General features: G+C 35.4%; 1 protein-coding gene across 1 annotated transcript; it reads right to left on the bottom strand.

Annotated features, from left to right (window-relative positions):
* Window positions 1-2298: 2298 nt before the first annotated feature.
* On the bottom strand, window positions 2299-17281 carry she (Src homology 2 domain containing E). Its single transcript, XM_087286947.1, has 6 exons — window positions 16358-17281; window positions 12858-12981; window positions 9149-9367; window positions 8700-8901; window positions 6093-6212; window positions 2299-5997 (listed from the first exon to the last, which is right to left on the bottom strand). The coding sequence occupies exons 1-6, from the start codon at window positions 16823-16825 to the stop codon at window positions 5814-5816; spliced, it is 1317 nt and encodes a 438-aa protein (XP_087143073.1). The 5' UTR covers window positions 16826-17281; the 3' UTR covers window positions 2299-5813.
* Window positions 17282-17671: the final 390 nt, after the last annotated feature.

The following is a 17671-nucleotide window of genomic DNA, read 5'->3' as shown; positions in this document are numbered from 1 at the left end:
AAGTTTCCTCGTGAACCACCAAAACTACACACACATGCACACAAACACACTAACCAAAGCAAACAAAATATTTCTAAATGTTTTAGAAATATGTTTGGATGTATAAGTGGTTTATGTATATCTTGTTATATCTCGAATCAGCTCAATTAAAAAAATGAACAAAAAATAATAAGTTGATGTACAGAAACAGGATATGCAGCTATGGAAAAAAAAATTAAGAGGCCACTTGATAATATTTAGTTTCTCTAGATTTATTAGATTTATCAGGCATGAATTTGAGTAAAATTGTGAGTATTAGTTTTGTTCTGAAAACATCATTCATTCATTTTCTTTTCAGCTTAGTCCCTTTATAAATCTGGGGTTGCCACAGCGGAATGAACCGCCAACTTATCCAGCACATGTTTTACATGTTTTACATGGATGCCTTTCCAGCTGCAACCTATCCCTGGAAAACATTCATACACTACGGGCAATTTAGCCTACCCAATTTACCTATACCACATGTCTTGAAACCCACAAGAACGCAGGGATAACATGCAAACTCCACACAGAAACGCCAATTGACCAAGCCAAGGCTCGAACCACCGACCTTCTTACTGTGAGGCGACAGCACTACCTACTGCGCCACCTCATCGCCTAGGATTTTCAGATGACATATTTTATAAAACTTTGTATATTTATAAAACTTTAGCTTAGGTTTTACGGAAAAAAACTATTGTCAAAATAGCTTGTTTCTTATTATTCTGAAGTTAAAACATTGGTATTGTGGTGTCTTAAAATTAATATAAACACATCGGTAAACATGCCACCTTTTTTTTTTTTGTTATTTTGACTGAATCAATGACATTTCTTATTTAAATATAGAAGAAAAGTCACCAGTTTGCAGAACACTGTAAAAATGCTGAGTTCCATACTTTTTAAAAATTGATTAGGTTAACTAAAATGTTTTTTACAAATTTGTGGATTGAACATAAAACAATTAAGTTGACCCCAAAAAACTCAAGAATTGTGTTGATTCAGCTTATTTCAAGTAGTTTCAACAAGCAGCAAACATATTTTTTGAGTGAACAAAACAAAAGCATGCTTTACTTAAACACAGAACTTTACATTTTAAATCCAGAAGAACTGAGAATTTCCAAGGGGTTTCATCATTTTTTCCCTTTACTAGTATACAGTACTCAGTTTTAAATAGATTGACAAGAAAAGAAAAAAAAAACAGAAAGTAAAGCAGGAGAGTTTCAGAGTAGATTAATGAATGCACTATTGATGTTTTCTATGAAACTAACTTAATGCATCCAAGGTTTCGGTTTTAGCTTGTCTGATCGAATGGAAGAAGGATAGTAAGCGCATGCTTTTGCACTACTCTTATTATTTTATATATCATTTATTTAATATTGTTTTATTATTTATGTGGGTTTTCCCTTAAATTTTGAGATGGCCTCAAAGAGTGTTGGAAGTGTAAACTTCTCATAATTATCTGCTTTTGATAGAATGAGATCAGATGATGTACTGCAATTTTGTATTGTCTGTTGTTGTTTTTATTTGTTCACTTGATTCAAACCTTTATCGTTTTTTTTCTTTTCTGTTTAACACACATAAAGATATTTATAAAAATGCTAAAAAACCTGTAAATATTTACTTCCATAGTATTTGTTTTGTCATAGTATTTTATATAGGCTTAAAACCACATGAGGGACATTGTTAACCCTTACTGTAGATTATGCAGTAAATTACTAAAATAACCAGTGTTTTACTGTATAAAAGACCGGTAAGGTCTAACAGTGGAGAGTAAATGATGAGTTAATTTTCAATTTAGAGGAACTATATGCCTTTATAAATTGTTGAAAACCAGTTTTTAGGATTCAAAGAAAAGAATGTCACTTTTTTTTAGAATTAAGCTTATGAGAGCTATTTTCTGTTAATCTTCACATCAAATTAAGTTTATACTTTAAAATTCCATGTAGTTTTAATAACTAATAAGTTAAAAGTATGGGTAATGTTTGATTTTTAAATAAATATTATTTTTAGTAAAATATTTCTCAGAATTAAAGGACTGACCCAACTAACCCCCCCCCCCCTTCCACCACCACCCCCCACCCCCAAAACATCTCGTTTTGACGTTCTTAAGGGAGAACAAGCGTTACTTAGGGGGGTCACTACCCCACAAACCACGCTGTAATTTGCACCCTAGTTATATTATATTTAATATAACTATGGCTTTATTTGTTATACATATCTTGTTGCATTTTGTTTAGGAATTTTTATGTGTACATGTGAAAGATCAAAAGATTTAACAGATTTACCATTATCTGCTTTATTTCAAGCTTTGCACATATTATTACATTGTACAAAGGCAAAATCTTCAACGAACACGTTTTTTTTTTTTGTCTCCTCTCATCTAGATCAAAACAATTATTACTTCATAATCAAACGTAGCATACTTTAAGATAAAATGGGAACCTGTAACCTTTAAACAAAAAGACAACCATTGAAACACGACTTCCCATCATCAAGCAGACAGTGATGACACGTTCGGTTTTCCACAAAACCAAGCATGACGACACGCTCAGTAAATCCATTTCGACATCCCGCAATTCCCAAACTCCATCCAATCAATAGGAAGTTTTATCACGTACAGACAAGAACATTAGCCAATCAACGGCAGTGACTCATTTATCTGATGAACGAGCCAAGTCCAATTTGCAGTATTGATCCGAGCTAATGATCTAGCCTCAGCTATCCAGCAACTGCCAATGTGTGCTGTAGGGTTTTTCCTCAGAGAATACAACAATAATAGAATTCTACTGCAGTTCTACACTAAATCTATACTATGGATCCTAAAAATATGAATTGTGCACATGCTGGCCACTTATTTGCACTGCAATGTCATTGTTGCATGAGGAGAATTTGTGTCTCTTGAGGGGAGCTTGAAGGATAGCGTTGCAGTTTGCCGCTAATACCAGCAGGGGGCAATAAAAAGCGCGTCAGTCCTCTGGCACATAATTAGATCAGGAGCATGATTGGAAGTGAACTTATGAGGCTACAGTCACAGTGCACTCAAAAACAAGCCAAGAGGAATAAACAAAACAAGTCAACAACATATGCACATTATGTAAACTCTGAAATATATTTCCCCTCTCCCCTCTTTCTAGTGAGGAGTATCCTGACTTCAAAGGTGGTGAAAACTCAAATACACAAAGTCCTACTTGTTCACCTACTCACTTGGATTCACATATACATACATACATACATGCATACATACATTCATACATATGGTTTTCACTGTGTCCGAACCAGACATGTCACTGCGATACACAATAGAAAGTATGATTTCCATGTTATTCGGAGTCTTTGTCCTAACTAATACCTCATGAGCACCATTTTGGAAGGTCATTCTAAACTAAAGTTTACAAATCTCATCATACGGTGGGCCTTTCAGAATGAAGGATTTGATGGGGGCTTGCACTCCCATGATTCTTTGCACATGGATCATTTGTAAATGCAGGTTATGCAGAACTTGGGTCCCTTATACCCTTCATCCCTTCAGTCTGGAGGGTAAACACTTCAACGAGATTATATCATAGGGATGAGACATTCACAATTGAATATAGTTTGTGTTCCGATATAGAAATTCTGAGGAGTGAAATAGTAATCTAATAGCTTATAATCTATCTTAAAGGTTTAACTAATTTATGGCTTAAGTGTTAAAGGGATTTATATGACATCAATCAAAGTATTTATCATAACGGTAAAAAATTGGGTTTACTGATGCTGATACAGAACCAGTTAGTAACATTGTACTATGAGGACATTATAATTTAAAATAAGAGTCATCAGTGTCTTAACAAATATGGACAAACCCAACAGATTGGTTTAAAATGTAATTAAACAGGCAAGTCTGGTTTTCATTTGACCTCAATTGGGGTTAAATTATACCCTGCATTTAAGAGTGCAGTGAACCATGTTGTGTATTGATAGATATCTACTGATTTATGACCCATCAACTAATTGAAACGCACCCAGTTATTGATTATGTGATTTATTTCTTTTTTAAAAGGGTCTAATATGAGTTTGAATATCATTTTTTTGTGACCTTACAGCTGTACTGAAAGCATTTCTTTTCTAATCCTGTCAGCATTCAGAATGACTTATGCCAATATTAGAATGTTTAAAGTTGAAGTCAAGTGTGGGCCGACTACAAAAAAATATAAAAATAATATTTTGAAGAGATTGAATTTGAGATTGAAGCTGAAGCTGCTTGATTTTTTGTACAGTGTCATTTTTAATTGGGTTATGCATTTATGATATCGTCCGGAAAATGTTAAACTAGCTGTAAGTCACATTTATAATAAAATTCAGAGACAATGTTAAACAGGCTCCTGGTAGCCCTAAATGAAATGCAATGTTTACAGTCAATTCATTCATTTTCTTTTCAGCTTAGTCCCTTTATTAATCTGGGGTCGCCACAGCGGAATGAACCGCCAACTTATCCAGCATAAGTTTTATGCAGCGGATGCCCTTACAGCAGAAACCCATCACTGGGAAACACCCATACACTCTCTTTTACACATACAGTACACTTTGGACAATTTAGCTTACTCAATTCACCTATAGCTCATGTCATAAAACTTGTGGGGGAAACCGGAGCACCCGGAGGAAATCCACGCGAACATGAGGGGAACATGCAACATGCACTCAGAAATGCCAACTGACTGAGTCTGAACCAGCGACCTTCTTTCTGTGAGGCGATCGTGCTAGCCACTGTGACGCCTGTTTATAATCAATATAAAAAAAATAATAAATTCTGTAAGGTGTGTTATTCTCAATAAGAAGCAACCATGAATAGTCATTTTGTTATATTAGATTATATTTGATGGGTTCAAAAACTCTAAAAGCCGTTTGAAATTTCCTTCAAAAATTTGCAATTTTTATCAGGCTACTGTCTGTAGGTTCAGTAATTTCAAGTTTATGACAAAGAATACACTCTTTTAAAGGTCTTTAAAATGAAATACCTCAACATAAACATAGAGGTCTGGGAAAAATGCTCATTTTTCATGGATATTTCAGACTGCACTTAGAGATATTTGCATCTGAACTCTTCATTTGCAAATTTAATATTGCTCTTAAAGTGACAAAAAAAAGAAATTTTTAAAGTAAATTGATAATTTTGGTGAACAATGGCATCTTTAAAATACTAAAGTTTAGTGCACATTTTGCTTAAAACATACATTTCTGACATTCTTATTGAGGATATTGCCTCTAACATTTGGTTAATATCAACAAAGTAATTACAGGTGGTTCATTCTGTTGTGGCAACCCCTGATTAATCAAGGACTAAGCCAAAGGAAATAAAAAATAATAATAATTACCACAGTAATGTCTAAACCAAATTTTAAGATACAAACACACCTCTGAACTAATGGTAAAATATTAATAAGGGCATTAAGATAGGTCAAAATATAAGTTGTGCTATGTTTCAAAAGATAAACAATAATAAAAAAATAAATAAAAAAAAGACATCCTGGAAAACATGTTTTTCAGAAAGCTCTGCCACACACGTCTTTCTAAACAAATGTGATTTTTGATCTATTTGTCTCGTCTCATAGTCAAAACGTGTCAGATGTGGACAAACTTTTTGTCATTGTATTGGTATTGTATCGCATTTTGTCTGGTTAGGACACAGTATAAGAGGGAAAATATGATTGGCTGGCACCACGGTATTGAAGATTCATGTTTTGCTTCATAAAATGGTATGTTTAAGTTCAGCATGTTTTTTTGTGTGTGTGTGTGTGTGTGTGTGTGTGTGTGTGGGTTCAGTGTGTGCGTGGCACGGGGTGCTGCAGGGTCATGTGTTCAGCCCCTGTAAAAGGGAGGCGCTGGGTACAGTAGTGGTGTACCACTTCTGGGATGCTTGGAAACACACAGCTGCTCTTTTCCAGTGTGTAGCCACACTCTTTAGTCTGCGCTACGATGATGTGCACACATCCTTGACTTGTCCTGTAATGAGAGGAAAATAAGGATCTTATATCATCGTGTCAGCTTTTCAGGACTGCTAACTCGTTTCTTGTTCTCTTGAACAAACACACACTTACTTGAGGGCAATGGAGTACTTGCTGGTGGCTGATTCACTGTCTCGCACCAGGAAACTGGCCTCCCTACACTGCTGGAGCTGAGCCTCTGCCTCCTGACGACTCACACTGCCATGATACCAGCTAAAGAGAGAGGGAGAGAGAGAGAATGTATGATTATGTAAAAAGAACAGTGCTTATAAAACATATTTAATCGAGTATAGATTACAGAAGAAAGGAATCAGAATAAACTGAGAATGATGTACAGACAACTATAAACATGGATGGACAGATCATATATTTAAGCTTTAAAACGACATTCTCCTTATCCCAAAGGTGCTCTATTGGACTGAGATCTGGGACTATGGAGGTTGTTTAAGTGTAGTGGAACTCAATGTCATGTTAAAAAATACAGTTTAAGATGATTTTTGTTTTTGGTCATTAGCCCAGTGGTGGGCAAACTTTTTAGACCCGAGGGCCACATCAAGTTTTGCAAACCTAGTGAAGGGCCACATGTCAAATCCTTCAAAAAATATTTTTTTATTTACAGTGGCAGTATGCATGAAACATATAATATCGAACAGACACATGTCACATTAACACAAAACAGATTTTTTTTTAAAGTTATTATTGAATCAAATTTACAAGTCAAATGAATTTGCACTGCTATTTATATCAATCCTTATAAAACTATGAGATAAAACGGAAAAATCTTAATCCTTTTTATTCCAAGTCATGTTATTATGAGTGTGTTAATGTGAACAATGAGTCAGAAAATAAAGTTACATTAATATCAACAGCAACACTCTCGCAAAATACCTAGCTGATTCAGTCGTTGCCTAGTGACATAAAAAAGTGCACCGCGCACCTAGCTGTGTGCTCGGCCCCTTAGGTTCTAGTCTTTAAAAAAAAGCAATACTTTCTTGGCATATTAAACCTACTACTTTCTGTCAGATATTGGTGAGGTATTTTGTTGTCCATTCTTCCTTAAACACACAACATTCAGAGTCATTTTTTTACCTGACTCATTTTAAGTCGAGGGCATTTTAATATCCGAGAGCGTGTTCTAAATCTACTGGTTGCACTAACTGTACCGCCACAGTTGTTCCCCAGGGGTTTGATTATTGCAGTCGCCGGATTTTCAATTATTTACAATGTTTTCTTATAGGAACATACATTTAAAAAATTACTGGCGAGTTACTGATGTGCATTAACGTTATAGATATTTTGCTTTAAAAAGCGGGAATCTCATGCGACAGTACAAAACAGTACTGCTGCTTTAGGATATTTCAGACATATAGACACATGATAATTAAGTGGAGCAAAGCCACACCACATGCAACTTGATCTTCCATTGTTAAATTCATGCGCAAAATTTTCACGCTAGAAACCATGTTTTATGCGGGAATGTAACTGATATGCTACAACGGCCCCTTTAAATATGGGATCAATGTGGTGAATTTTGACGCTCTCACTGCCGGAGCTGAAGGCAGACAGCGTTGTCGCCAGGGCGGCCAGAGCGACCTTGGACGCTCTCACCGCTTTTGGTGTGAACGCACAGTTACTCAGAAGCAGCATTTTAAAAACTCCCTCATGGGCCAGATGTAAGTGCCCACCTCTACATTAGCCTCTTTCACACAGTGATACTGGTAAATATGCAAAAAAATTCCGGAACGACTTTTACAGGTAATTTCAAAAAGCGTTGTTTAACCAGGCAAGACTGTTGCAGAATTTTTCCGGAAAAGACAGATTACACATCCATTCCAAAATAGCGGTAAATTCTGACATCATTAACCAGAAATTACCTCTAAACAGCTGCGCTTATATTTGTAAACATTTGACTACTGGGTAATAATGTCATAATCCCTTCGGGGCGTGGACAGAATAGCTGTAATGTTATAACAGAGACTTGTTGGTGATGTGGAGCTGATCTGCAAATCACAGAACATTATGTTAGTTGACTAATCAGAGCCTCTTGAGGGAGGGTCTTTAGAGGAACTACAAAATATGACAGTCCTTTTCATGTTAGCTGAGTAGCTGTATATAATCAAAGTAGGATATATGAAAAAAAATGGGATTTTCTGCAAATAAAACATGTTCTCAGCTCAAAATTCTAAGCTTCTGCACGACATCGCCATTCTGTGTTGTTTCTCTATAGCTGGCTGGAAAGAAACCCGCTATTTTTATTTATTTATGTTTTGTTTTTCAATTAAGCAATTATCAGACAAAAAACAGTTTTTTAATAACACCCCATTTTTGGGGGAAGCATTGCGCAATTCTGACTGAACTTCACACAGGTGAGTGGGCTTGATATGGAGAGAAAAAAGTTAAACTACTTTATCCCCACTTGTAAGTCACTTTGTATAAAAATATCTGCTAAATGAACGTAAATGAACATGTGTCACTAATAAAAGGGCCAGTGAGTATACTGTATCTATAATAAAAATATTAAGTGTGCAAGCTTTCAGTGAAACATACTGTAAATATTTAAATACCAAACTTTAGTGCAAATTTTGACTAAAACATACCCTTTTCACAACCTTCTTAATAATATTGTCTCTAAATTGTTTTAGTTTAATTTTTAGATTTAAAGTAACTCTCCAAAACACATTTTAAGACACAAACACACACCTCTGTTTCTCCAATGGCAGGGTGGGATCAACAATTGGGGTCTCACTGTCTGGGGTGATGCTGGGGGAAGAGGGGGAGGTTGGGGAGGGGGGATTCGGTCGTAGAGATTTGGGCGTCCAGCTTTTATGTCTTAGAGTCTGCTGTTTTATAGTAGGAGAACCTGATTCTTCTTTCGACATGCGCTCGGCTCCATCAAACTGAGCTGTAGACAGAAAGAAACATTAAACACTACAGATTTAAGTCGCATAGATTTTAGATTTATCATCTGACAGTTATAATGACTGTAGTTATTTCAGACATTTGGAGAAACTGCTCATGAGAATTCCCTCAATAATATGTCATTAAAACCAAACAGCAAATTACTTTTAAATAGTTTTTTCCCATTATACTGTGTCTATATATTAAATAAAGAAGATGTTTGTTACTAATATGAATGCAAGGGGAGTTACCTGACAGGGCTCTAACAATCTGCTCTTTCTTCCACTCCCAGGGCAGCTCATACTCTGCCGGCGGTCTGGAGTCGGACTCAGGTCGGGTCAACGGAATTCCCTCCAGAACCTCCTCATATGGGACATCATAGATCTGAGGGGGTCCAGACCCCTCACCCTCGCCTCCGTTCAACACTACACACACTTTCAGCAGATCCTTCGAGCCTCGTCTGCGAATCTCTGCACAAGAGCATATACTTACATGTGAGAGAAATCTTTCATAAAAAAAAATTAGTGTTTGATATCTGTAAAATCTCTCCCTATTGAGCTAGTCTGCTCACAATATTTGTCAGGCAAAACAAAACAATTTGTCAACAGTTTATTGATGCATAAGCACAAAAGTCACTTTCAATCTATGCAAATTTCTCTTGGTTTGTGGCAGCAAATTTGCATGATCAACTTATATATAATGTAAAATCCATGTGGAGCAATTTTGCAGAACAGATGTAAATCTGACCTTAAGTTTTAAACTACATTTAGTTTTATTTAACCTTAGTTTTATTTCACATACATCATTATAGCACATTGGTATGAAACTGTTACATAAAACACTCTGAGCAGCAAGTAACTTGCTTCATTTTATTACTAAGACAGATTTAACTATATTTAGCTTCATTAAAAGTAGGAAAAAGATCACCTTAAATGTTCATAAAAGTGACTTAGAATTTTAGAAGGAGCTTAAGATGTTCCACTTTCAAGTGCATAACCCATGTGCTAAACAGCAGAACAAACTGTCAACATCAATCCTTCTCTAGTTTCTTGTCAATCTCTAGCCTTTCTTTATCAAATTCATAAAATACTGCAAAATATAAATGAATTAAATAGTTGACTTTAAAAGAATTACACATTATATATATATATATATATATATATATATATATATATATATATATATATATATATATATATATATATATATATATATATATAATCATTTATAATTTATCTCATACACCAAGAGAACACTGGCCATTTTATCATACCTGTCAACATTCCCATTGTTTCAAGAGTTCACACAAATCATGTTGTCCCAACACAAGTTGATCAAGTTAATAATGTAGTTGATAATATTAATATGTTTTAATTGATTAAAGGTGCAGTAAGTGATCTGCCAAAATGCTAATCGGTTAGCATAATAACTTTGGATGAGGGACTGTGTTTCAAAGCCACGCCTTCCAAAATCGCGACCGCACACACCGCGACACACGACAGCAGGCAACCCACTAGTTCATGTCATTGGCCTGGCAGCGCGCAGGAATTTCACTTATTACCAAGCCACACTTACATGCTTTTTCAGAGCCAATATTCAGAGTAGCATAGTCAACAAAATCAGGAGCACGTAACAGGCTGTCATCGTTCAGAAATGACCCAATGTGAAAATAAAAGCAACTTCAGCTTAGTAGAGCAGGCTAGGCAGAATAGCGCTAATGACTTATGTTTAGTTGTTAAACTAAATATAAATCCACATTATTGATGCTGTAAAAGGAACTTATGAAACTGAAAATAGTCACATTAATCTTTCACCGGGAGATTTCAGTGGCGGGACGTCATGTCTGTGCATATAACCCATTTGTAACAACATCTGCATCAGCTCTGTGTGAAGCTTAGACAGTTTTAAAACAGAACATTACCTATCTAACAGAAATACTTCAGTCATGGTGTCTTTCTTCCTCCAGTGTGCAAAAGTCACTCCAATATTGATTCAGGATTTTAAAAAGTTTCAATTCAGTATTTTGATTTTGCCACGACTGTGAGTCTCGTGTGCATGTGTCGTGAACGCATGGCACTCATCTAGCCGTGCACACGCTAATGGTGGATATGCATGAACAGAGATGCGCAAAAGCCCAAATCTGCATTTGTTCACAGTTTGATCAGAATTATGGGAGATGCCGGCCTGACAATATTTAATTGGGTAAACATTTTTAGTTTTATGCCTTACCCAGAATATAAAAATACATATAAACACTTTTAAATCATTTACTTTATTCATTACTATTGGAATATGAAGAGACTTTCAACCAGCAGAAAAAAAATGTTTCTGAAGACAATCACCTACTGCACCTTAGTTAACAAATTTAGGTAGATTAAACATAAAACAAGTTGTCCCAAAACAAAATCTCAGGAATTGTGTTAATTCTGCACATTGTAAATAAGTTTGAACATCTCTGAACACACAACACACTGAACCTTGAAGCAAAAGAAAACACTGGCAACACTCCTGTCAGCTAAGAAGAAAAGATGACAGAGGCTACAATTCACACAGGCTTACCAATAGACCACACGGCCAATAGAAAGATTTAAAAAATTTGCATAAACTGATGCATCTGATGACCTAAAGTATGCAGGACTCCGGCCCTCCAGGACCGAGTTTGGAAACCCCTGCAATAGAGCAATTATGGAATGTGCTGAAATGGGAGATTCACGTCGTAGATACAGTATGTAGGTGACAAATCTGCAGCAACAGCACAATTTTATCATGCCAGTGTGGAACAAAATTTCTGATGAATGTTTTATTGAATCCATGCCACAAAGAATTATGGCAGTAAAAGGAGGTCCAACCTGGTACTAGTTGTTGGGTTTGCATTATTATTAGTAGTAGTAGTAGTAGTAGTAGTAGTAGTAGAAGTAGTAGTAGTAGTAGTAGCAGTAGTAGTAGTAGTAGTAGTAGCAGTAGTAGTAGTAGTAGTAGTAGTAGTAGTAGCAGTAGTAGTAGTAGTAATAGTAGTAGTAGTAATAGTAGTAGTAGTAGTGTGTTTTTTACAATCCTGTAATTTTCTGAACATTTTAGTAGTTTTGATAGATTAACAGATTTATATGCAAAAAAATTATCTCATGCACTTTTACAGCAGTTTAAATCGGTTGATGTTTTCATCTCTAACTTTCCAAAAGGGTAGTAAATTTGAACAGTACACAAGGGTGAACTGTTTTTAGAATAATATTTAGATTTTACATTTAAAGTAAATGTTTAAATATGTTTTCAAACTCAGATACGCAGTAAGAAATACAGGACAACTTGCACACATAAAAGGAATTATTTTTTAATGAATACAAACTTAAAATGTAATATTTGTCCTTTTAAAACACAAAATTATCATGCATAGAAAGTATTACTGCATTTTCAGTTAGTAGTGACAAATTTTCTCTGGATTTCTCGATTTATGCACCGATTCAATCCTCATGATTTAAAGTTCATCATCAATAACAAAAAAAATGTACCCTGAGCTCCATCGTTCTCCCCTCACTTGCTGTTTCTTTGCTGTCACTTTGTGTCTGGCCTATTGTGTGTGAAAACAATGGTCATACCAGGGGAAAGTCAAAGCTCGTCTGCGATTGGCTGGCTGAGCAGGCCACTTCCTGAGTTCTGGGAAGTGATTGGGGGGAGTAGGAGGTGTTGGAGGGGTCTTTCTCACATAGCCAGGCTTTTCTAAGGGGGACGGCAGGGGTCAACTTCCTGTCCACAGAATGGGGCAAAGGAAACACAGACAGGAAACAGGAAGCAGAAAGAGGAAACTACACCCATTGTCCCAGCACAACACTGTCACTGTGGAAACCACCATATGAGGGGAGCTGTGATTTCTCATACCTTTCAAAATCCCTGAAAATCAGCTTGATATACCAAGAAATGCTGCTTCTGAGAAAGCGTTAGGGTGACTAGAAAAAAACAGTGTACCTGTAATAATGAGCTGGGCATCATAAGGCTCCATGTAGCCATCGTTCTCTCCTTCTCTTTCAGCTTCTTTCTGTTCTCTGGTTTTCTCAGCATCAAATGGGTCGGCATAATCCTCTACGATGATCTGTTCACAGTGAGATGAGAATATGAATTAAACACGATATCAATGATACAGTATGTGTTCAGGCCTAAAAGCATACAGCCTCTTTAGTTAAATTATATATATTAGAAGTTTGAGATTATTAGCATTTTTGGCATATTACACACACACACACACACACACACACACAAATATGAGAAATATAAGAGAAATATGACTCATATCTCATAAATATAGAAGTATGATACTTAAAATTTTATAAAAACAGAAAGAAAGATTGCAGCAAGACATTTGAATTGTTAGAAAATGGTGAATCTTTTGAAGCCCACTCATCTGTGCGTAGCAACCTCAGAAAAGTTTTCCAAGAAGATTGGGGAGTTTAAAAAGCCTTATTTACACTATTAGCAACTATGTAGCTGCCTTTTGCCCTGCGTCACCTTGAGGGAAAGTTTATGAACGATGTTCACTGACAGTTGAGATGTTTTGAACAAAAAAGTTCAATTAAAAAGCACAAATACTGTATGAATCATATTATCTTTAATTTAGTTATTTTAATCTTCTGTTAAAGCAAAAAAGTATGTTTTTTATGTTTTTTTCACAGTTATGATACAACACTCCTTATACAGTTTAAACAAGACAGAAAATGACATGTGAATATTATATTATTAAAACGGTAACTACTTTATTATTTAAGGTTTGGTTTTTGTGGTAAATTTCTTTCAGCCTCTGAATAAAAACTGGAAGTTTTATATCTTACATTTAAGAGTTTTTCTTGTAGTTTGCAAGTTGGTTTATCTGAATTCAGACATTTTTCAGTATTGCAACATTTCTATCTTTTGAGTAATAAACTCTCAGTAATGGGAAATAGTTGCAAATGAACCCTCTCTGGGACCAACTATGAAATCACATCTAAAAAAAGATTCACTATTTATTTATAGAGTATTTAAGGCTAAAATCATTTTCCATTATTTGTTTTGTACATCTGATCTTTGACGTTTGTTTTAGTTTGTTGTCATTTATAACAGATTTTGTCATAGAAAAATATATTTGGAAACTTGTCTGAAACTTCACACATTCAAATACGTTTTCCCTGTCTAGAAAGTAGTGTGATAGTATTTTAGAAACATCTTAAAAACTTTTAAAAACTTAAAAACATCTTAAAAATTTCTTAATATACCACTAAATACGTTTTAGAACTTAAGTTCTAAAAGTTATTGTATAATGATAGTTTGTTCTGTAGACTATAGAAAAATAAATGTAGCTTAAAGGGGCTAATAATTTTGACCTTAAAATGGCTTTTAAAAATTAAAAACTGCTTTTATTCTAGCTGAAATAAAACAATTAAGACTTTCTCCACAATTAAAAAATATTCAGACATACTGTGAAAATGTCCTTGCCCTGTTAAACAATCAAAAGGGGGCTTATAACTGACTTCAACTGTATATGCATTTACTTAAAATTAAAAAGTATGGACATTTTAATTTATTCAGTTTTTAAACTCATTTCACAAATATTATTGTGATATAATAATAGTAATATTAGAGTGTTCATTTGATTTATTTTACAATCCACTTTGTAAAGTAAAATTTTCTGTCCTTTAGTAGATATATTATATGAGAGACTTGCTTTGTTTACCATGTTTTAGTTATGATACTCTTAAAATCATTCAGCAAAAGTCCGCAGATTGTTTTATAAAATTCTCTGCAGAAACAGCAAAAAATGTCTGGCCCTGCCTCTGACATTTTAATGTAAATCATATTTTCATAGATAAAGGTGATAAATTTTTTAAAAACGCAATCTTTTAAAGCATTTGGGTTTTTTAAACCCCTGAAATGCTGTATGCTGCATCCAAATGCATATAAACTGTTTCATTTAAATCATTACTGAAAAACTTGCTTGTTATTAAAAATATAGTTAAATATAAATAAAGACAGAGTTACAATTGACTTGCAATTTTGAGATGCAAACTCAGAATTAATTATGGAATAGTACGATTAAGATAATTCTTTAATAATTTGGGTCATTTTGCGGTAAATTCACAATTTTTGCTCAAACTTTAATAAAGAGCTGCAAATAAGGACACAATTATGTTTGCAATTACTGGCCTATTGTGCTATTGACTGAGATCTTGCATTAAATATGACAAACAATTTCATTAGTGGAGCTTGTGCAAGAATCTAGCCCATAAATAGTGCAAACTTTGTTAAACCTATAGAGTATTACACCTTGGGTGCATTTCTTTTTTTTTTTTTAAGAATTATTATTTCTTCACTAGCTGAAGAGGTTAAGCTTATTATCCACTCCATTTTTCTCTTTTTCTCCCTCCGGAAATATTTATGTGTGTGTGTGACCTCATGAGATTCTGATTTCTGTGCTATTATGTTCAAAGTGTAGCTGGAAGGGATGTCTGTAAATGGGAGAGGATACAGCCTATGTATCAGGTGACATAATTCTTCAAACACTGCTCTGACCAGAGACTGGAAGAATGGGACAGAGCCATTGTGTTATGTATGCATTGTATTCTTGGCGTATTTGTGAGCAAGGGTGTGTGTGTGTGTGTGTAGCACAAAAGTGTATTTCCCACAAAGACAGAGTGAAGAGTGTGTTCATGACTAGGAAAAGAGACAGGAAGAGGCAAGGAAAGGGCTCACATTGTGTTTGGTGCTTTTCAGCTCCACTGTGTCTGCTTATAATACAGCTGTTGAATGAGAAGAGAATATGTGGAGAGAAAGAGAGATACGACAGAGAGAAGAGGGAGCAAAGGAAGATATTGCTTAAACAAAGAGCTGGAAGAGAGATATTGATCTCAATTTTCATAACAAAGACGTGTGTTTGGTTCTCACAGTCAACAGGGTGACTGGAAAATTGGAGTATGCTGTGTATTAAAACGAACTCTGTCTCTGGGGCCTGTGTTATCACACTGATCAGGGCTATTCTTCTTCTAAAACCATCTGAAAACCCATAAGAATCCAGCCTTAAAATGTTGGTCTTAATTGCTTTGCACAGGTCTTATTTCAGTAAGTTCAGTACCTGTTGAGTAAGTTTAGTCCTATACAGAAAATTCACATCCTATTAGAACCAGCTGAAACCAACAAAAGCATTTTACATTTTAGGAAATCAGTTGTCACACCTACGTTTCTGCAACATTTTTTTAATTACCGATTTTTTTAAATTACAGTCATTTTAGTTTAAAAATGGTTTTATTTAATTGATTAATATTTTGTAATTTGGGGGTGTTTATGGTACAACACTATACTTATTCAGTATATATAATCGATTTATGATTTATTTTATTATACACTTTTTTAAATCAAATTTCCTAAAGTGCCTGCTAAATGAAAACCATTATTTGTTGCTGCTTTATGCAGTTTTGGTTTATAGACTGTATTCTCAAACTCACCGGTTCTGTTCTGATTGGTGATTTGGCCCTCTCGCTGTCTGGAGAAGATCCTCCTGGGCTGGATTTTGGATCATTAACCTTGATCATTCTGCTCATGTACTCATCAGCCAGGCTGGTGGTCCGCAGGGTGCGATGGTCTTCAAACCCTTCCATCTTGGTGTTCTTCTTACTTTTCCCCGGGATCAGAATTTCCCATATCTTCCCGTCTTTCATCGAGCCGGTGCTGGAGTGGTTCCGTCCTAACTCGATGGCAGAATTTTTACGATTTCTGCCGTGAAGCAACGAGCCCACGCCGCCACCACCGCCACCGTTTTCCGCTCCAGAATTTTTACGCAGACTCCCCTTGGAACCAGTACCGACTGTCAGAACCGGCTTGGGACGGGACTGAGTTCCCGATTCTGAAGCTGAACGGATCCTATCGGATCCAGTCTTCAAACTAGTTGGAAAATCTTTAAACCACTTCGCCATGACGAATACGCACAGGTGTCTGCGCCACTCTCCATACACACGCGCAACTGCTGGAGAGAAAACTTTTGAATTTCACTCAAAGTGGCCCCTATTATTGATGTTTACCTGCACTTTAACGTGCGGTTTGTTTAAAACAATAGGCTAATAATAATAAATTTATTTAATTGAACAAAAACAATTGATTTAGGGAAAGGTTCCGAAAATTAAAATGCCTTTTATATAATCTTGTTTACAGAATTTATCCCATTCGTATTTCTTTTCAGGAAACGTCTTACACTTTCAACGATTCTTCACATTGGAATGTATTGTCTTGTTTTAGTTTGCTCCCAATTATTCCCGCAAGATAAAGAGGAGCCTCTGAAGGGCATAAACGCGGAAGAATTTGAAGTTTTTCTTTTCTCTCGCTGAAGATCCCATTCCCGGTATATCCACTCCTGGCGACAGTCTAGATGAAGTGAAGGGGATGTGGATGTACGTGCTTTTGTGCTGCAGCTACAGCTGCGGGTGGGGGTGGTTTCTGCACCTCTGCAGCTTCTGTTCCCCTCAATGGCAACTTTCTTATTCGCTGGACACCTGTTGAGGCGCATTTGAACCCTTTAGTTTAATTGATTATGATTAAGTTAAATCAGCGCAAAAAATGATTCAATTTTATTTAATTTATAAAGCACTTTAAGTGCTAACAATAAAGAGTAAAACAATTATATGTGGGCTAAATAAATTCTTATGTGATTAAAAAACATCAGCTAGTAGTTTCAGGGGAAAAAAGTGCTAAGAAGTTTGTGCAAGACTTTGAAAAATAAACACACATAAACAAAAAATTACATATTAAAGAACACACGCGCACGC

Source organism: Danio rerio, chromosome 16 (assembly GCF_052040795.2).
Source record: "Danio rerio strain M-AB ecotype USA chromosome 16, GRCz13ab, whole genome shotgun sequence".
Classification (NCBI taxonomy): domain Eukaryota; kingdom Metazoa; phylum Chordata; class Actinopteri; order Cypriniformes; family Danionidae; genus Danio; species Danio rerio.
This window is presented reverse-complemented; position numbering and strand designations above follow the sequence as displayed.